This window comes from Bolinopsis microptera, chromosome 2 (assembly GCF_026151205.1).
Source record: "Bolinopsis microptera isolate Bmic1 chromosome 2, MBARI_Bmic_1.0, whole genome shotgun sequence".
In the NCBI taxonomy this organism is placed as follows: domain Eukaryota; kingdom Metazoa; phylum Ctenophora; class Tentaculata; order Lobata; family Bolinopsidae; genus Bolinopsis; species Bolinopsis microptera.
This window is the reverse complement of record NC_087073.1, coordinates 22165160-22185378: the sequence shown is the minus strand read 5'-3', so window position 1 is coordinate 22185378 and position 20219 is coordinate 22165160. Positions and strand designations below refer to the sequence as shown.

At 42.9% G+C, this 20219-nt stretch overlaps 3 protein-coding genes across 9 annotated transcripts in view; all 3 read right to left on the bottom strand.

Annotated features, from left to right (window-relative positions):
• LOC134811799 (muscle M-line assembly protein unc-89-like) overlaps positions 1-20219 on the bottom strand; it is a 102254-nt gene that overhangs the window by 74326 nt on the left and 7709 nt on the right. The gene's annotated exons all lie outside the window — the stretch shown is intronic.
• Positions 1956-8826, bottom strand: LOC134810965 (basic proline-rich protein-like). Its single transcript, XM_063817660.1, has 5 exons — positions 8583-8826; positions 8146-8279; positions 6575-7345; positions 4755-6477; positions 1956-2269 (listed from the first exon to the last, which is right to left on the bottom strand). Exons 1-5 carry the CDS (start codon positions 8824-8826, stop codon positions 1956-1958), a joined length of 3186 nt encoding a protein of 1061 aa, XP_063673730.1.
• Positions 11414-17798, bottom strand: LOC134826604 (DENN domain-containing protein 2A-like). Of its 6 annotated transcripts, none has more exons than XM_063839048.1 (12): positions 17576-17798; positions 17136-17422; positions 15915-16009; positions 15444-15631; positions 15134-15298; positions 14486-14637; positions 14154-14261; positions 13745-13912; positions 13300-13465; positions 12762-12898; positions 12420-12568; positions 11414-12224 (listed from the first exon to the last, which is right to left on the bottom strand). In XM_063839048.1, exons 1-12 carry the CDS (start codon positions 17778-17780, stop codon positions 12086-12088), a joined length of 1959 nt encoding a protein of 652 aa, XP_063695118.1. In that variant the 5' UTR covers positions 17781-17798; the 3' UTR covers positions 11414-12085. The 6 variants fall into 6 exon arrangements, with proteins under 6 accessions (XP_063695118.1, XP_063695121.1, XP_063695123.1 ...); XM_063839051.1 differs by having other exon boundaries at positions 14486-14628; positions 17582-17798; XM_063839053.1 differs by lacking the exons at positions 17136-17422; positions 17576-17798 and adding exons at positions 16167-16219; positions 16914-17021.

The following is a 20219-nucleotide window of genomic DNA, read 5'->3' as shown; positions in this document are numbered from 1 at the left end:
CCGAATGAACAAATTTGATTTATCGATTATAAAGTTTGCTCTCCCGATCTACAGAAATTTTATGAGGGTAATTCACATATTATACAATTAATTGAGATGGGGCCGGGGGAGGGTTTCAACAGTTTGCGACAAAGAAAGGGAGGCGTAATAAAAATTTAAATCCACTTCTATTTTTGCAATCGATATTCATGATATGTGCTGTTATTAACACGTCACGTCTTGCAGAAGCCCTTGCCAGTAGTAGTTCTCGACCACGCGGGCCTCGAGCAGAATATGTACGGAAATATTCATAGATTTCATAGATTTTCATATTTTCTGAAATTCATAGATTTCATTTTAAAATTTACCTGGACACACTGCATTTCTAATTCTATGAACTGAACTATGAGAAATTGTTGAATTCAGTCAGGTGAGCTCCAAAAGCCCCCGATCACTATCAGAGGTACGTATCGAAAATTACTCTGACTGAAGTAATTTTTCCCAAGTTTTCCTGCAGGAAACCACTTTTCTCCACGTTTTATGATACCCTGATCATAATATGAGCCGAAAACATTTTCTTGGTTTTTGAAGTCCTCACCTACCCCTCCAAATACTAATTGAAAACGAGGCTTCCGTTTTGCGAGGTGATCATCAACTTGCTCACGTAATATGTGAACGCTCCCTTATTATGACCTCAGTTTTATCATGCTAACATATAGAAAACCGCGTTCTCTTAGTGTTTAGTGTATGCTAGTCAAGCTCTAGTCACGAAGCACGAAACGGCAGGGCGTACCGTAAGATAGAAATGAAACGAGTATATTAAAAGGGATAATTAAATAAAAGGAAAAGTAATACAAAGTGAACGTCAACAGATAAAAACCTCCAAGTGTTCGCTCCAATCAATTGACGTGACTAATCACAAATGGTAGTGCTCAGTAAGACTGGCTACCGTCAATTTGAATCCCTTAAAATGATTAAGGGGCAACCAAGAAGTGAGCTCTCCACATCCGGCTCTCCGGGTATACTCTCAAAACTTCGTCACGCCACACTGCGTGACGGCACAACGCATCTGCTTGTACCACGTGACACGCCGTCTCGCCAATGAGCACTCCACTAGCAGTCACGCTGTGGTCGCGAGGACCAACCACAGGCCTGGCTGTAAGTCAGGTGCAAAGTGAGCGGACGGCTCGTTTCACTTTCAGACAGTTAGTCTGACAGTAGTTCTGCCAGCCAACCGACTTACACTCAAAATGTGTAACTCCCAAATACGAACATATAAAAACATTGGTTATTATATACCCGGAAACACATACTAAATTCTACGTCCCGTAAACGTTATACTAAAACTAAGATATCCTAAAAGATATCTCTAAATACCATATTACAACATCTCTACCCAAAAATTTTTTTCGAATATTTTAAAACAATAAAATAATCGCCCTTTTCAAAATTTAAATTTCAATGCTCCCACGCATCAAAAGTCCAAAACTTAAAAATAAATCAAGTCTCAAAATAAAATACACGGCCCTAACCCTGTGCATTAAATTTAAATCCTCAAAATCCTAAAGTTAAAACTGAAATTGACTTCCACAAATCTTTCAAAACTTTCCAAAACCTTCAAATACTTCCCTTTTGCACCAAGTTGTAGAGTCTTTGGTGTTGAGTCTTCATCATTAGATAGAGATGTATCGGAATCTCTAAAACGTCCTTGACAAGCAAACAAAGAAGTCAAAATAAATTCGAAAGTTTCTACGTTTCCGCCACTAAAGCAGCCCTGAGCGAGTCGTGTTGCGAGTAAAGATCCTAATATCCCTATCAGTACTGTTCTGAAAGATAACACGTGTTATACCTAAGTAAGGTACGGTTCCACTGCTAAATACTAAGTGGAAAGTCTAGCTAAGTGAGTAAGACTATACTGTTCTGAAACTAGATTCCAAAAGTAAGTGTACTTCCCTATCCGGGCATCTCCTCGTCTTCTACTGGTTGAAGAGTTTTATAAGATCCGTAACTAGTCTAACGTTGTATCCTAGACGATCAGGTTGTCTCCGTTCCTCAGGTCTCCTAGTGTTATATCTGCGCTCCTCCCTCGGAGGGCTCTGTCTTCTTAGATCCACAGGAGAAAGCGATCCTGTTGTGTCAATGTCGTGCCCCACTGTATCATATGACATAGAACTGCTATGACCCACCGTTCCTTCACCAACAACCGGACTCGATGATCTTCTAGCGGCCGATCTCTCTCTAGCTGGAGTGAAGAATTCTGCAGAATTATCAACTGTTTCTACACTATCGCCTGAGGGAATGTTATGTGTGAGAGGTGTTACCGTACGAAAACTAGGATTTATAGAATTCAGATCTAGTTGAGCAGGTCTATTAACAGCCCTAGGAGTTGAACTAAAACTAGGTTGCTTGTAAATGCTAGCTGCACCATCCTTCTCCAGACGAAACTTCTTCGGATGAACCTCTCTTCTCCTCACAACTGGTGCTCTTCTCAGTTGAAAATCTGTCTCCTCTTCACTATTACTATCGGAATAATCTACAAATCGCTCCGATGAGTCCGTCTTTAACTCAGCTCCACTGCTCTTAGCCTTATTGTAAATGTATGCCTGAGGTGGCTTACTTGCTGTACACAAGACCCCTCTCTCTAGAGAGCTTACATCTCTAGTAACCGCTGAAACATTTTCCACCGCATCAACTGCTCCCGCAACTACTGATGCCTTCTCTGTAGTATCAGCCTGAGTAAGACTACAATTGCAATGGTGGCTATCAACTTCAGGCGTAATCTGAACAACGTTTACTGTGCTATGGTCATCACTAAACTTCTCATCAAACAAGAACCCCGGAATCATACTATCCTCAACACTCAACTCATTGCAAGATTCCTCGATCATATTACTGCAATCATCCTTAACCACTGTCTCGCTGCTAACCGGTACCTGCAGCCTCTTAAACAGTATCGGGTGTTTACATCTATAATGTTCACGTGTCACCCGGTTTACTCCCTCTAAGGCAGCTTCAAGACTAAAAGTGCAACTGCTACTAATGCTCGCTACATTTTCTCGAGATTTACCATAACCCTGGTATTTATAGCGGTTAAATCCACCACACTTCTGGTTTCTCTTCCCCGAGATATGCTTCGTGGTAAAAGTACAGTTAGCAAGCTCCTGAAGCTTCCTGATGACAGAAGACGACACTTTCGAAAATCTCATTACAATCTCATAAATACGTGTGTTTTTGACCGCGGGTGACCTCCTCTTAAATCTAGGGCCACCCTTTAGAAGTTTAAAGGCACCTGACTGTTAGGTCTATACACTCTGTTCCAACTCTGTTGGCCATAACCACTCTGATATGAAGACCCTCTGTCTTGATATCTACCTCTATTACCAGCTAATCTGCTCGGACAGTTCCTCTGAAAATGTCCAATATCACCACACTCCCAACAACCTTCCAACTGATGGCGAACGTTACGATCATCATTTCTCATGGTAGCTTAATCTCACAAATACGAGCTATCTATCTAGATTTAACTGTACTGCGAAGCTTACAAACGGCTGTAAAACTGGGTGCTCGTTAAAACGATAGCACTGAACTGGAATATACAGGTACCACAAAATGCGTAGCAACACTTACCGATTCTAGTAGGAAGTACTCAAGATCTAGAACAACCTCCAACGTAATTCTTCTGAACTGCGACGTACACCGAACTTAGCTTAGCAAATGAGAAACGTTAGGATCTTAAACGAAACTATACTGAATATAGGTGACACTAGAAGGATCACGAGCAAAAATAGCAACACTAAAAGTGGCCTCCAGATATAGAAAACCGCGTTCTCTTAGTGTTTAGTGTATGCTAGTCAAGCTCTAGTCACGAAGCACGAAACGGCAGGGCGTACCGTAAGATAGAAATGAAACGAGTATATTAAAAGGGATAATTAAATAAAAGGAAAAGTAATACAAAGTGAACGTCAACAGATAAAAACCTCCAAGTGTTCGCTCCAATCAATTGACGTGACTAATCACAAATGGTAGTGCTCAGTAAGACTGGCTACCGTCAATTTGAATCCCTTAAAATGATTAAGGGGCAACCAAGAAGTGAGCTCTCCACATCCGGCTCTCCGGGTATACTCTCAAAACTTCGTCACGCCACACTGCGTGACGGCACAACGCATCTGCTTGTACCACGTGACACGCCGTCTCGCCAATGAGCACTCCACTAGCAGTCACGCTGTGGTCGCGAGGACCAACCACAGGCCTGGCTGTAAGTCAGGTGCAAAGTGAGCGGACGGCTCGTTTCACTTTCAGACAGTTAGTCTGACAGTAGTTCTGCCAGCCAACCGACTTACACTCAAAATGTGTAACTCCCAAATACGAACATATAAAAACATTGGTTATTATATACCCGGAAACACATACTAAATTCTACGTCCCGTAAACGTTATACTAAAACTAAGATATCCTAAAAGATATCTCTAAATACCATATTACAACAAACAGCTAACTACAAATTGTCTAATTAGCGGGCAACTGGGCAACTATCGGATCCTAATTGCCCAGTCAGTGACGAGCTATGATCTAATTATTAGATCTCATTAGTACCGGATCTCATTAATGCCGACCTTATTAATGACGAGCTAAGAAGCTTGTTATCTAACATCATTACGGACTATATAAACCGACCATTAGTGTAGGAAACCATTACTTCTGTTTACTCATAGTTCATCATACCAACCTTCTATATAGTGAGACGAGGCACTGAACAACTGTAAAACGATGCTTACCTGGATGAGTTGCTTTAACCGCCACGACGGTACTAGGACCACCCGGTTCTCCCCCTCCTGGTGGTCCTGGTTCTCCCCCTGCTGGTGGTCCTGGTTCTCCCCCTCCTGGTGGTCCTGGTTCTCCCCCTGCTGGTGGTCCTGGTTCTCCCCCTCCTGGTGGTCCTGGTTCTCCCCCTCCTGGTGGTCCTGGTTCTCCCCCTCCTGGTGGTCCTGGTTCTCCCCCTCCTGGTGGTCCTGGTTCTCCCCCTCCTGGTGGTCCTGGTTCTCCCCCTCCTGGTGGTCCTGGTTCTCCCCCTCCTGGTGGTCCTGGTTCTCCCCCTCCTGGTGGTCCTGGTTCTCCCCCTCCTGGTGATCCTGGTTCTCCCCCTCCTGGTGGTCCTGGTTCTCCCCCTCCTGGTGATCCTGGTTCTCCCCCTCCTGGTGGTCCTGGTTCTCCCCCTCCTGGTGATCCTGGTTCTCCCCCTCCTGGTGATCCTGGTTCTCCCCCTCCTGGTGGTCCTGGTTCTCCCCCTCCTGGTGATCCTGGTTCTCCCTCTCCTGGTGGTCCCGGTTCTCCCCCTCCTGGTGGTCCCGGTTCTCCCCCTCCTGGTGGTCCCGGTTCTCCCCCTCCTGGTGGTCCCGGTTCTCCCCCTCCTAGTGGTCCTGGTTCTCCCTCTCCTGGCGGTCCCGGTTCTCCCTCTCCTGGTGGTCCTGGTTCTCCCCCTCCTGGTGGTCCTGGTTCTCCCCCTCCTGGTGGTCCTGGTTCTCCCTCTCCTGGTGGTCCCGGTTCTCCCTCTCCTGGTGGTCCTGGTTCTCTCCCTCCTGGTGGTCCTGGTTCTCTCCCTCCTGGTGGTCCCGGTTCTCCCTCTCCTGGTGGTCCTGGTTCTCCCTCTCCTGGTGGTCCTGGTTCTCCCTCTCCTGGTGGTCCTGGTTCTCCCCCTCCTGGTGGTCCTGGTTCTCCCCCTCCTGGTGGTCCCGGTTCTCCCTCTCCTGGTGGTCCTGGTTCTCCCCCTCCTGGTGGTCCCGGTTCTCCCCCTCCTGGTGGTCCTGGTTCTCCCTCTCCTGGTGGTCCCGGTTCTCCCTCTCCTGGTGGTCCCGGTTCTCCCCCTCCTGGTGGTCCCGGTTCTCCCCCTCCTGGTGGTCCCGGTTCTCCCCCTCCTAGTGGTCCTGGTTCTCCCTCTCCTGGTGGTCCTGGTTCTCCCTCTCCTGGTGGTCCTGGTTCTCCCTCTCCTGGTGGTCCTGGTTCTCCCCCTCCTGGTGGTCCTGGTTCTCCCCCTCCTGGTGGTCCCGGTTCTCCCTCTCCTGGTGGTCCTGGTTCTCCCCCTCCTGGTGGTCCCGGTTCTCCCCCTCCTGGTGGTCCTGGTTCTCCCTCTCCTGGTGGTCCCGGTTCTCCCTCTCCTGGTGGTCCTGGTTCTCTCCCTCCTGGTGGTCCCGGTTCTCCCCCTCCTGGTGGTCCTGGTTCTCCCCCTGCTGGTGGTCCTGGTTCTCCCCCTCCTGGTGATCCTGGTTCTCCCTCTCCTGGTGGTCCCGGTTCTCCCCCTCTTGGTGGTCCTGGTTCTCCCCCTCCTGGCGGTCCCGGTTCTCCCCCTCCTGGTGGTCCTCCTGGTGGTCCTGGTTCTCCCTCTCCTGGTGGTCTTCTCCCCCTCCTAGTGGTCCTGGTTCTCCCCCTCCTGGTGGTCCTGGTTCTCTCCCTCTCCTGGCGGTCCCGGTTCTCCCCCTCCTGGTGGTCCTGGTTCTCCCTCTCCTGGTGGTCCCGGTTCTCCCTCTCCTGGTGGTCCTGGTTCTCTCCCTCCTGGTGGTCCCGGTTCTCCCCCTCCTGGTGGTCCTGGTTCTCCCCCTGCTGGTGGTCCTGGTTCTCCCCCTGCTGGTGGTCCTGGTTCTCCCTCTCCTGGTGGTCTTCTCCCCCTCCTGGTGGTCCCGGTTCTCCCCCTCTTGGTGGTCCTGGTTCTCCCCCTCCTGGTGGTCCCGGTTCTCCCCCTCCTGGTGGTCCTCCTGGTGGTCCTGGTTCTCCCCCTCCTGGTGGTCTTCTCCCCCTCCTGGTGGTCCTGGTTCTCCCCCTCCTGGTGGTCCCGGTTCTCCCCCTCCTGGTGGTCCCGGTTCTCCCCCTCCTGGTGGTCCTGGTTCTCCCTCTCCTGGTGGTCCTGGTTCTCCCCCTCCTGGTGGTCCCGGTTCTCCCCCTCCTGGTGGTCCCGGTTCTCCCCCTCCTGGTGGTCCTGGTTCTCCCCCTCCTGGTGGTCCTGGTTCTCCCCCTCCTGGTGGTCCCGGTTCTCCCTCTCCTGGTGGTCCTGGTTCTCCCCCTCCTGGTGGTCCCGGTTCTCCCTCTCCTGGTGGTCCTGGTTCTCCCCCTCCTGGTGGTCCCGGTTCTCCCCCTCCTGGTGGTCCTGGTTCTCCCCCTCCTGGCGGTCCCGGTTCTCTCCCTCCTGGTGGTCCTGGTTCTCCCTCTCCTGGTGGTCCTGGTTCTCCCCCTCCTGGTGGTCCCGGTTCTCCCTCTCCTGGTGGTCCTGGTTCTCCCCCTCCTGGTGGTCCCGGTTCTCCCCCTCCTGGTGGTCCTGGTTCTCCCCCTGCTGGTGGTCCTGGTTCTCCCCCTCCTGGTGGTCCTGGTTCTCCCCCTCCTGGTGGTCCCATTTTTATTTCAACATAATAACTATTTTCAATGAATCTTTATTTTTATATATTATTCATGTATCAAACGGTTTATTTTTTATTGATGTATCATTTCATTTTAAATGTATTTTATGTTTAGTGTTAATTGTGTACACAGCACTAGAGGTTTTCTCAACTATTGACTCATTTTCACAGAGACCTGATTGCCTTCAAGAAGATAGATAAGAAAGTAGCTACCTTGTGTACCAAAATCTTACAAAGACACACTTGGTATCACTCCATGGCTGCGAGCGGTGCTATGGCACGAGGAATTCTTAGCTGCTGAACACACTCAGTCTGATTCTGTTTCTTCTAGAGAACTCCAGGACCTTATGGCCGACGGAACATTGGAAAGGGATTTCCAGTACCTTGGATCAGTAGTACCAACCTTGATTGAGGCTATTGACTGGTTAGGTTATCCTTTCTATCTCAATACCTAGCCACTCTGCTGAGGTGGAACGTAGCTTTTCAGCTTACTCCAGAGTGATGACTAAGCTCAGGACAAACATGTCGGACTCTACTCTGAGAACATGTAATATGCTACACTTTAATTGTATTATATGAACAATCTGTAATCTGTTATCTGTATGAAGTTGTTGTTTATATGATAAATTGTTTAATAGTATAATATAGAATTTACGTAGTTGTTTATATGATAAATTGTTCAAAGATATACTGTAGAAGTTACGTAAACATGCAAATTGTAACACAATCAACAATATCTTTATATTTTAATCATAACTAAGATGAGTTGTTTTAGTGAGTTGACCGTGGCTTCTGGTTCTGGTTCTGGTTCTGGTTCTGGTTCTGGTTCTGGTTCTGGTTCTGGTTCTGGTTCTGGTTCTGGTTCTGGTTCTGGTTCTGGTTCTGGTTCTGGTTCTGGTTCTGGTTCTGGTTCTTTAGCTGCAAGCTAACCGGTTCAGAGGCAATTTTTCGGTGTCTTTTTCAAATCCTAGAGTGTTGTATGCGAAATGTGTTGTCGACAGTTACTCCAAGCTCTGTTGCCAGAGCTCTAACAGGTTTCGTGATATCGGCGGAGTAAGTGACGTGCAGCCGATGTATTTTCCTATGTTTCTCTAGACTGCTAAGTGCTAGGGCTTCTGTCCAGATGGTTGTGGGGCCCGTTGAAACTTAAAAGAAGACTTCTGTTCTTGTCTGTGGTAATGGTAGCAGGACAACTTCCATTCCTCGCGTGCTATAGGTTACATCTGTAACTAATGTTGTTTTTCAGCTCCGATCGTTGCTGAAATAGGTTGTCTTCGTGAACAATCATGGGCTTCCCCCGGGATGTGGTTAAAACTTCTAGAAGGTTCGTGCAGGGGACTGGGGAAAGGATGTCGTCAAGGTTGATATAAGCTTCAAGGGGTAGAGGTTCGATGCTAGATGGGGTTATTGGGGATAGACTAGGTAGGGATATGGGAATAGGATTGAGAAGTTCGTAGTATTCCATTGCTATCGTTGTGAATTGTAGATGGTCGAATGATGATGTCTCCTGTCGTCTGTTGAAAGTTATATAGTATCGATAACGAGATACGTCATACAGTACGTATGACATTGCAACATTTGAGATCATGTCAAAGTTATGGTAGCTCTTGTTGTTATGGACCCCCATCAGCCTGTATCAGATCATATGATGAGATCACATCCTCATGGGACATTAGCCGATCAAATAGAATAGTCAAAGAATATGTGAACTCTAACTAAGCACTGTAAATACATTATTTTTGGCCGCGAATTCGCCGCGATTTTTCGATTTTTTGCCGCGAATATGCCGCGATTTTCAAAATTCCCGCCGCGAATTAGCCGCTAATTAGCCTAGTTTGGCTTGTCGTGGCGCCGCGATTTTTGGCCAAAATAACCGCGAAATCCTTTTGTCCCTGTTGGTACTTTACCCAAGAAAACATCACCTTCGCCCTATTTGACGACAGCTTGCGTATTGCAACGAGGGAACAGCTAGCTACAGCTATTCTTAAGAAAACCTCTAGTGCTGGAGACATCGTCATCAAGAAGCCAGAGCTCCCACAAATAGACCAGTCACCCTTGCCGACTTTGTTGGACCAAGATCACGACTTCTAATCGACTTGGTTGGTGTCTCGACGGACTTTCTAAAGGAGGACAGGTGGCCTCTGACAGCCGACTATAATAAATTAAAATCGGCTTTAAACAATATATCGTCAAGAAATGATTCAGCAGAACGGGCAATCGCCCTGATGACTGATTACAATACTAGGATCACTAGAACTGAATCATCTTTTAAAGAACTTGTTCAAGTCGTTGAGGCCCATAGGTCTAAATTTTCGTTCACTTCTAAGAAAGGTTTAAGGAACTTCCATAGAAATAACAGTATTTAGTTTATTGTTGAATAATATAATTAGTTTGAATGTCTTGTGCAGATGCCTTAACATTTCTTTTAATACACTAACTTATCCAATTGTTTGTTATTCTCATTTATTTTGATATTTCCCATCAAACAGCTTTATATCAATTGTCTCAAAATCACTAATTTAACAACTTTGGATTAAAATTAAGTGTTTCTACCCCCACTAATATGCACTTCTCGTTCACACGAGTCTCCATGAGCAATGGTTGAGACCGCGCCTTAAAATGGAGGCGCAGAGACATGTTGATGCTAAGGTCGTAGAGACATGAGACCTTGACTAAAGTCAACCTTTTTATCACATTTATAGTACACTCCATAATCCATTGCTTTCAAGGCCCTATCTAGACATTTAAAGGTCAAACGGCAATTTTAAGAATTTTACCTGTATAACTATAAGCCATAAGGGCGTCGATAAATAAGGGCAAAGGGCGTGGCCCGTGGAGGCACAATCCGATGGAGTTGAGCCACGAAATTTTTCAAGGCAGTTTTTTAGCCAGGCATCTACTAATAAGCTTTGGTAGGGACCGATTGGGAAGACAATGACATGGGAGCGCTCAGAAGTGTGAAACGAAAGATGAACAAGGAGAAGAGTTACAAGCCGTTTGCTGAGAAACAACAAGCATCAACTCCAACGTCTAGCAGACTAGACTTGTCAATTTCCTCACAAGAAGAGCTCACCTCTTCGGCAGAGTCCTACAAACCAGTCGTAAAAAAGAAGAAACGGACAGGCACAACACTGCAAATTGATGCTGATATCCTCACCAAAACGGGGTTAGCTGCCGACCGCTTAAACATGACTTCGTCCCAAGTAAACGGTTATTTGGCATCCTTGGTCAACAACAGTGGAGGTAATGTTGACGATATTGTACTTTATAAATCCTCGTGTATTCGTCACCGGGAAAAAGCCAGATCGCAGAAGAGCCAAGCCATCAAGGAGAGCTTTGAGTGCAAAGACATTTAACACTTATAAACATTTTTAAACATACAGATGTAATTTATAAACATCTATTTATAAATGCAGTTTTGGGATAGGAAATCCTTTACAAAATATTTCCTATCCTAAAACTACATTTCGCGTCGGAAATAGTTTCTCTAATTATCTACCGCAGTACTTGTTCAGCAAATCGATATTCTCGTACCAAATCGACCAACAATAAGCAAACCTGAAACCGTTGTGAACATGATATGAATAATACTTCTTTTTATACTTTTTATAATATTTCGAATTAAAATATTTTAAATCCAATTCTGTCGTGGAGGTATTTGGACCGATAACAGATAATATATAAACAGATAGACACTTTAGAAATAGAATTCTGATCATATAAACTAAAACAGCGGTACACGAGCTTCCCTTGTCCATTTGGTAGCCAAATGATCACATGCTAGCATCTCCACTTTTAAGTATGGGAAACCTTAGCGACGTTTACCTCGCTTGCTATTCTATTGCTCGCTCCTCTCACGTATTATTATAGTATGTTCAGGAAGCTTCAAAAGAGCGCCGCGCACAGGGATTGGCGAGCCAGGTAGTAGAGTAGTAGCGATGTATGATTGTAATTTCTTGCAGAATAACGAATCATGTGCTTGCAACATATTTCTATCTTCTGGACGACAGTTGCATTTGGTGGAATAATGGACAAAGTAATACGAGGATATTCTGGGTCAATGTTACAACAGTCGTTCACATATTACATAAGTCAGCAGGAGGAGGTTTGACAAAGCTTACTGATATTTCTGAACACTAAATATGTGTAAAGTGACTTACGGAGGGGATCAGGGGGGGGGGGGGGGCAACATCTGGCTTACGTAATATGTCAACAACCCCAAGTCAATTTTAAAGTCACAAACTCATAAGATTCACTTATTATTAATAAAAACAGTCTCTTTAAATTGTCATACACAACCGTTGTCATTCTTAGACTTAATACACAGCCTTATTATATTATATCGGGATCATTGCCATTCTTCATGCGTTGGAGAAATACAAATTTGTCGGATAATTGGCTTATAATAACAATGGTCCCCATCGCTCTCCATGCTGTATTATATCACTTATAAGTCTCTTTTAGTTCTACTCAAATGATTATTTTCAATAAAGAATATAAAAAAGTGCATTTACGTATAAGTTTACATCAATTAAACTATCAGTAAGACAGTCATAAGATCAGGTGGCAACTTAACAATATAAAATTAAGAGCAAATCAATAAACAATCTGAAGGATACATAATTCAAATAATAATGTCAACCCTTCACTTACGGCTTAAAAGTCAATAAATTAAAAATTTGCGCAGCAGTAAGTACGTAGCTGCCGGTACATTAGGCGTGTCGTCAGTGTCTGGTCATAGCAAGTCTTTGTTTTTGTAACCATAACTGAGACATCTGAGTGCTAAACAACTTTTGAGCAAATTTTTCATCACCAGGCTTCAACTCTTTGATTTCTTCGATGTAACTGGCCATCGGAATTCTCCTGGAACAAGATATTTGTAATTGTACGAGAGGGATAAAACTCATAAATATACACATACTAATTGGTCGATTAGGTAAAGCCTTTATTTTGAAAATATTATTATTCCAACGTTTGCCAAAATAATTGCGATCAGACCTCAGTAAAACTTTTACATCTTCAAAGGTTATATAAGTGTGTTTCATGTTTAATTCAAACCTTATTCCGTCAACCTTTTCAGCACGATAGCAGAGCTCGTCTATTTTACCGAGATACGGTTTAAGAAAAGATCTCCAAATTTCGCTTTGTTCAACCGGTTCGTTATTCTTCTTCACTTCTCGTAACTGATGCTTGAGAGACTTCCTAGACTGAACATACAATTTTCAGATGTCAAAATATTATGAAAACTGTCTCGATTAACTTTTCAGCACCAGCCATGTGACACTAGCAATTAAGAAGCCTCGTCTCTTTGCCAAGATGTGTCAAAACACAAACAGAAATACATATTACAGAGAGAAGTGATAGCCTACAATCTTCAGCACAGATAAATGAAGCACTTACAGCTTCTGAGATGGGCAGAATCTTGGCTTCCTCGTCCCTCATGTCGTCCAGCTGGCCCCTGGTCAGATCCACCACTAGGACTTCCGTGTCCTTCAGTTCGTACTCTCGCACTTTACTGTAATCGTTCTTCAGCATTCCTGGGACGGGAACTCTTCATTTATGTGATTTAGACAAAACTGATAGAGTTTTCCTGTATCTATCTAGGATTTTAATATGAAGTTCTGACAATTTATTCGAAGACACTCTGATTCACGTCATACAGCACGGCTACCGTCCGCAATGTAATGTCGACAAATGTTTGCACCAATTGCAACCAATTATTGCACATTTTTGTTAGCAATATCGTGCACATTAAGGCTCACATAACGTGCGAACAAAATGTTGACAATATCTGAAACCAGGTATAGTCTAAGATGGTCACAAATTCTAAACAGTCTGGACATTAATTCAAGAAATTTGTGGTATGTGATGAAAGCTAGTCCACTTTGTACTCTGGCTCTAATTCCAGACCTCAGAGCTATCGTTTACTCCAACGTACCTATAACGTAGGGTGAAGGAGATTGGACCAGATCTCGGACAAGGGCCCTGATACCAACAGATAACATGGGAATGTAGATACAGACCCATTTCAGAGGGTAGAGGAGAGAGGTTAGAGCATGGAGAGTTGAGGTTAACGAGGATAGTGACTTATCTAGAAACAGTACCTGAAGAGAGGGTGGGGTTAGGATAACTGATTGAATCAACGCACAAGTCGTACATGAATGAGCTGAATCTATTTATAGCAAGAAATTCGAATCGAAAAATTTCTGCTTATTAAAAACTATGTATAATATAACTATTAACTATGTATAAATAACTATGAATAATTATAAAAAGAAGTAACAATTGAACAAATATAAAGAAAATAAGCCTAAGACTTAACAAGACGTATCATTTAAATTTGTTCTTTAAATTTAACAAGACTAGATGAACCAAGTACCAACCTTGCTTTCAGTGAAGAGGGCTGTCATAATGATGATCAGCATGTTCTTGGACAGCTTGTTTAATAGGTTTATGTTTTTCAAAAGGTTGATTCTATCCTCAGGACCTGGTCTGGTTATGTCGTACAGACCCATCTCATTTTCTGCACTGTCCTTACTTATGTACTGGACCTGTGAGACGGTAATTTCAACAATTTATTGAAACACATCGAACTTATTCCTGAGCAGCTGATTTTTTCATATTTTCTATAGAGATCAAGAAAAATGAGGGCAACACTTTTAAGTTTTGATGTGTTAAAATAGTTGACCAATGGAATCTAGATGTAATAAAGGGGCAGGAATGTGGAATGTAGGAGTGGAATCAGAGCTCAATGCCAAGAATAAACCATTGCTACGATTCTTCAGAACTGACTTGCATTGAATATCCCGGTAAGGGAGCTGCAGCTTCACCGATAGATTTAAGAAATGAGAAAACTTCGCTGTCCGCGTTTGTTGTGCTTTCTCTTCTAATTTTATGAACCTGACAATGTTACGGATAAGTTAAACTTAACATAAATGTTATTGTGGGTCTTTTCAGACAAAATATCGTCGCCCAACAAATTCTTGTATTCCCAGAAACCTGATATATCGAGATTTAAAAGTTCTCTTCGGATATTTTCAGTAACATAAGAGTGGAAGCCTAAGAGGGTGGGACCAGAATTAAACCGAAAAGCAAGAAAGGAATTTTCTGCACACATGGCTTACCTCGTCAAATATCATACTGAAGGTATCAAAGCAGTGGAGTTTGGTCACAATACACCACACTCTGATCTTGAGGAGTCTCCGTTGATTACGGGTCAATTTCCGGTTTTTGTCTTCGTTCGATTGTCTCACGCTAGCATCAGTACCTGCCCGTACTGAGATATGAAGTTTCAGAATAGCCCTTTTTTCTATCTACTTCAAAGGAAATAAAACTCAATATGTTACGTGATTGCTGAAGCGGTATTTGATGCCGGCTTTATGTTTATAATTCCCTAGCATACGTTCTCTCTGGAGCCCCGAAAAACAGCGATCAGGAATAACAGGATTAATCTTCTGAAGTTTAGTCAGGTCCTATTTTTGCACTGCAATGCGCGGTCCAGGAATTCCTAAGTGACAGGCAAAACTTTGGAGCAGTAAGATCATACAATTAGAACGCTTTGGCTTCACGTTAAGTCACACACACACAACACTTTACACGCTCATAGGTCGACATGGCCAGGAGTCAGGACTAATGTATATCATAACAAAAAAAGCCCAATACAAGCTCGGAAATGGCGCGAAACCTCTAGCCCTATCATCACAATAACAGCTCTCGCCAGTCAGAGGAATGAACGCAACTGCCACCCCAAATAACGGGTGATCTCAACTCACAGCGACTGGCGACTGTATCCTTGTACTTAAATCTGCGGCAGTAACCGACTGTTCTGGCAGCCGACATGTCTGTCTGCACAAAAGCGTACGTCTCCGTCAGGAAGTTTGTTCTTTTGACTTCCAGTATATCTAGGTCAGGAAACGCGAACTCTGGTACTATTTTTTCTGGAGGAAATTGGGCGTTACATATTATATTAGGCATTAGCACAATCAAGAGCCAAAGTTATTAAAACAGAAGAAAGTATTCTCTACCTAAAGTTATCTACATTTAACTAATCTGTACCCTTTAAAAGCTCTATCTCAGCCTTACCAGTAGCAGCAATGTTGCGACACTGGGTGGACCCCAGCGGAGGGTGACTCCATGACACCACAGGTTTCAGTTTCAGTTTACCAGAAGCTTCGTCCAACTCAGCTGTCAGGGACACTTGGTAAACGCTTTCAAATAACTTGTACCGTTCTGTCGTTTTGGGAACCACTTTGGTTTCTGTGATAGTCTTTCTGATCGGAGAATTTAAGGTAATGAATGTCTTCAGGGTGATAGGGAGTATGAGGCCAGGGATGAGGCAAAATAAAGTTTGAGTCTAAATTGATCTGCCGTTTGTATTATCTTTCACATCACATTAAAATGTATGGGGTACACAATATACATCATATTATGTTACACTTACAGCAAGCTATGGTAAATATGCTGCATAATCCTATATGTAGTTGAGATGACAACAAAATATGATTCTCCTAGCCGAACAGGTGCAGTTACAATGTAGATGGAAGTTTGACTCACTTGAGTTTTACATCTCTGAAATGATCCGGTTTAGGGCTGGAAGGTTGTTTTGGGGGCTCTTCTTTCTTAGAAAACATACTGAACGGTCTCGATTTCTGAAATTGTAGACTTACCAATACAACATTGCGTACAAGGAGAAATAAAACAATTCAAATAGAAATATTTTAATTAGCCACTTGTACACTGCAACTGTCATCATTGAGAATACAACAAATTATAACACTACAAATACATTAGGACATTGCAGGTGACCTGCTTTTTAACGTGTCCTGGACTGAGGTTTCGTTCCGAGCTGAACTTTTGATCTGAAAGCCCGGAAGCCATCATCATATCGCACAAACAACAACACAACAACGATGCAGTTAAAAATTTGAAGAAAGTACATCAAATTAGATGTGCCGAACACAATTTACCATACATCAAGGCGAAAGATACGCCTAGCGCTCATTTGCCAATTATACATACGCACTCATAGTCACATATACACATGCCAATTATATCTAATGGTGAAAATTACAAATTTGTTACATGTAATGCTCTTTATAACTATTCTAGAATTGCTAATAAGACGGTAAATGGGCGTTAAAATGTGTTTTATACTTATTATGCTGGAGCTGAAATTGGTGCAGTAATTACATAATCGAATTTCTGGACTGGCCAGTCCAGAAATTGTAATTAGGTTTCATCAGGAATAATTGGACCTCGTTACGAATATTTATCTGATTTCAATACTTTTCATTGTAGATATTTTAATGAGAAGTATACATGAAACCATCTATCAAGTTGTTAATGATGGCGATCAGAAACGTATCTAATTTTACAAAAAATAAATCTTGTAAGTCTGAGCGTATGTTTGTTTTGGTTACGAGCAAAGAGAAGAAGTTAATCAAAGAGAACAACTGAAGTTTCGGCACTTGTGGGCCTTTTTTTACTAAGGCTTAGTAAAAGGCCAGCAAATGCCGAGCCGTCGGTTCTACTTTATTATTTACTTTGTATTACCAGCTATTTGCCCTGTTTCATTTTGTCCGCTCTGGCATAATTGTCGAGAAAACACCAGACGGTTGTCAACAAACTATCAACATCATCACAGTACAAAAGTATATTAGTACACACTATACACAAATTAAGCTTGCCTTATCAGCATTATCTTCAGTAATGCCTGTAATTCTTGTTACAAGTACATTATTATCAGTGCAATGCAAGGATTAAAAATAAAATTACCTTTCCATTGGCTTTGATATCGATTTCACTCTTGGCTGACTTGATCATTTCTGGAGGAGCTGAAGCTTTCCGTCCCGAGTCTGAAGCTTTCCCGCGTCCCGAATCTGACCGTTCCCTGTTTCTTGCACTGGGGTTGTTTGGGGACGGGGAGGGTTTCCGTCCCGAATCAGACCGCTCTCGTGATCTCTGGACTGCAGTCCCATTTTGGGATGGAGAGGATTGCATACCAGGGAGTTTGAGTTTATTGAGGGAGGGAGAGTTGCTGATTACTGAGTCGCTTACTGAACCTGAGGGAGAAATGGGTAAAGTGGGGGAAACATGAGGTTATGTACGTCTTATATAGAATGAAGATGATTGATGAACCGAGTTGGCTTGGGTTGGTCAGCGAACATCCTAAGGTTTGGAAGGATAATCACTGCCATTTTCACAAATCAACTTACTCATACGTTGTGGTGGTGCTGGTGCTGAAGGTGTGGGAGGAGGAGGGACAGTTTGTTTTTTCTCCACGGGTGGTTTCTTTTCCACGGGTAGTTTCTTCTTCCTTTTTAGTCTCTGGATTGATCTGTAAAACACGTTCTTTCGCTTAAAGGCCTCATCCTCTGCTGTGGGCGGCTTCTTCTCACTTAATATTAATTCTGCTGTCATACCTTCCGCACTGCACAAAGAGCTGTATTGAAAAACTTGTGAATGAATAACGAATATTTACAAATGCTGGACGATATGCAAGAATATCGAATATCAGAACTGGGGATTAACTGGGTATAGGTATAACCTTAGTTAGGAAGGATGAAATTAGACAATGAGAGCACGAAAGGCAATGAGAACACGAAATTAAGCAACTGGAGACAGGAAATGTTGATCAACACGGGGTGGCAAAAAAAAGCACTTCTCGCCAAGATTTAACACGCCTGTTATGACAACATCAGAGGTAGTCATGACAGCATCACAGCTACAAATATATCACAATTAGGTGTATTGGAAAGTGTTGAGATGCGAGGAAACGCATGCTGGTGAGTCAGGTGTTTTGTGTACAAGGAAAAGCAGCGGTCGCAAGCACCAATATCAGTCATTTAACCATACGACTCTGTAGTTAGAGATCAGTAAAGTCACTCTGACAGCCCAGGAAACCTGATATGGCGCCCATGTTGATTGTTGAAAATATTCTACCCGATTTCTGATGCTAATTAGCACTGGGAGGATTTCTTCGTAGAGTTCAGAGTAATTTCAGGTTTTCAACAGCAGTATTAACTCATAACATGACACTAGGACCTCCTTGAACAAGAACTGACAAGCACACTGCTTAAACAAGGCCCGATTCTTCGCATTCCACAATTGTTTACGAGCTGTGGGAAAAATGGGATTCAAAATTGTTTAAACTTGTCCAGAAGTTGTAAAAATATTTACTGTTGTGACAACCGCGAGGGCTGAAACATTCAAAATAACGAAAAAGAAAACATACTGAATTAGACTACATCTAGGCTGGAGCAGTTAAGAGAACTACAAATGCAGCGGCGATAATAATGTACTAGCAGCTGGCTGGGATTTACACCAGAGGCTCATTTTGCGAGAATTATAGCGTTCTACAAAATAACCGGCATATCGGCATCACATTTCAAATTAGATCATCGTCTCAAACACTTTAGCAGCAACTGTTCGAAAGAGCGAACGAATATAATAAAAGCAGGACATCAATGGACATAGTCGGACTAACATTTGTCCAGTCCAGGAATGTGTATGAGGTCCGTACCGTTCTGACATTTCACTTCAATAACTTATTACGTCACTTCATAGATCGTCACTTCATGTTTTAGAAAGCTAAACAGACCAAACGAGGTGAAAATATGATGTCTGTTAAAAATATCGATATTATCAAAAGCTACACCGACATCAGCAGTAAAACAGCGTTCATTGCGTACATTGTTTTAACAAGGATAAGTTGTTACGGAGATACACAACCAATTGCAAAGATGCAACCGAAATGTAAATTTGTCTGATATATATTATATAATATGGGTGAATTACACAACCACCAAATCTAATTAAGATTTTAAAATAATCTACCAAAAACGTGTGGTTTTCATTTTTGCCAGTGGCTATGAAATCCCAATCCCTAAAGTTTGACGAGATACCCTAAACTTGATCATAAAGTGTAAAACTAAAACTAAAAGTATGAATACACCTACATTGTACAATATACGTCGTACGTTCGTCACAGTAGGAATATCACACCTCAAAAAAGTGGTGTGTTATTGTTATAGTACGATCGTGTATTATTGAACGTCATATTATACATCGTAAACATTGAACGTGTACATCATGGAGTCGCCAACAGCCACAATATATTGCATCAAGCAATGAGGCCGGTGTACAAAATCCAAAATCTAATTCGAGCGATTTTCTGCAAATTTGAATTGAGGATGAGTATCTTAAACTAATGAAAATCGCAAATCATCCAGTTAATAGCTACGAAAGTCGACTAATACAAAACGGTGCTGAAGTATAAACCATGAAGATACAACATTGGTTTAATATACACTAAAAACAAAACAACAGTTACGACAGTGGCCACAAATAGGCTTGAAATAACGGAGTCTCTGTGTTAAACTTAAAGCACAACACATCCGATATCGTTCACTGAAAATCTAATTTAAGACCTGTAGAGGGAAAATTAGTTCAGTTTACACAAGTGAGATCATCCTACTCGCTCTCCACTTTCAGGGAACCACTAATGTACGAGTATTATAAAGTGTGACGAAAGTTCTAGAACAAAAACAAAGTGAGAGGGAGAGGGAATACCTACTCATGCTGAATGTTTATCTACTGCTGAATGTTAACCCCTCGACGCGCCGTAAAATTAGATTGTACTTGTGAGGTTTTGGGGAAGGTTAAAGAGTTATCCTTGTCGCAAGAACAATGAGAATGAACGGAATTACTTTGCAGAATAGTAACACACTGATATATATGCATTGTTTGTAGAAACTATATAACAAAGAGTAAGATGTGGTCATCAATTAATTGTATAAGCTCACTGATCAGCCAATGTCTTACTCTTCTTTGATCCAGGATATAAACGTGACAAAGCTA

Bases quoted from the DNA above. Each gene is read 5' to 3' on its own strand.
- LOC134810965 (XM_063817660.1), bottom strand. From the start codon at position 8,826: ATGGAATACTACGAACTTCTCAATCCTATTCCCATATCCCTACCTAGT. The intron at 7,346-8,145 runs GTCAACTCACTA...TGGGACCACCAG, and splicing joins AACCAGAACCAGAAGCCACG to GAGGGGGAGAACCAGGACCA. The intron at 6,478-6,574 runs GCAGGGGGAGAA...CGGGACCACCAG, and splicing joins GGGGAGAACCAGGACCACCA to GAGAGGGAGAACCAGGACCA.
- LOC134826604 (XM_063839048.1), bottom strand. From the start codon at position 17,780: ATGACAGCAGAATTAATATTAAGTGAGAAGAAGCCGCCCACAGCAGAG. The intron at 15,632-15,914 runs GTGAGTCAAACT...TTCTCCGATCAG, and splicing joins TTCAGAGATGTAAAACTCAA to AAAGACTATCACAGAAACCA. The intron at 12,569-12,761 runs GTAAGTGCTTCA...TTGTATGTTCAG, and splicing joins TTCTGCCCATCTCAGAAGCT to TCTAGGAAGTCTCTCAAGCA.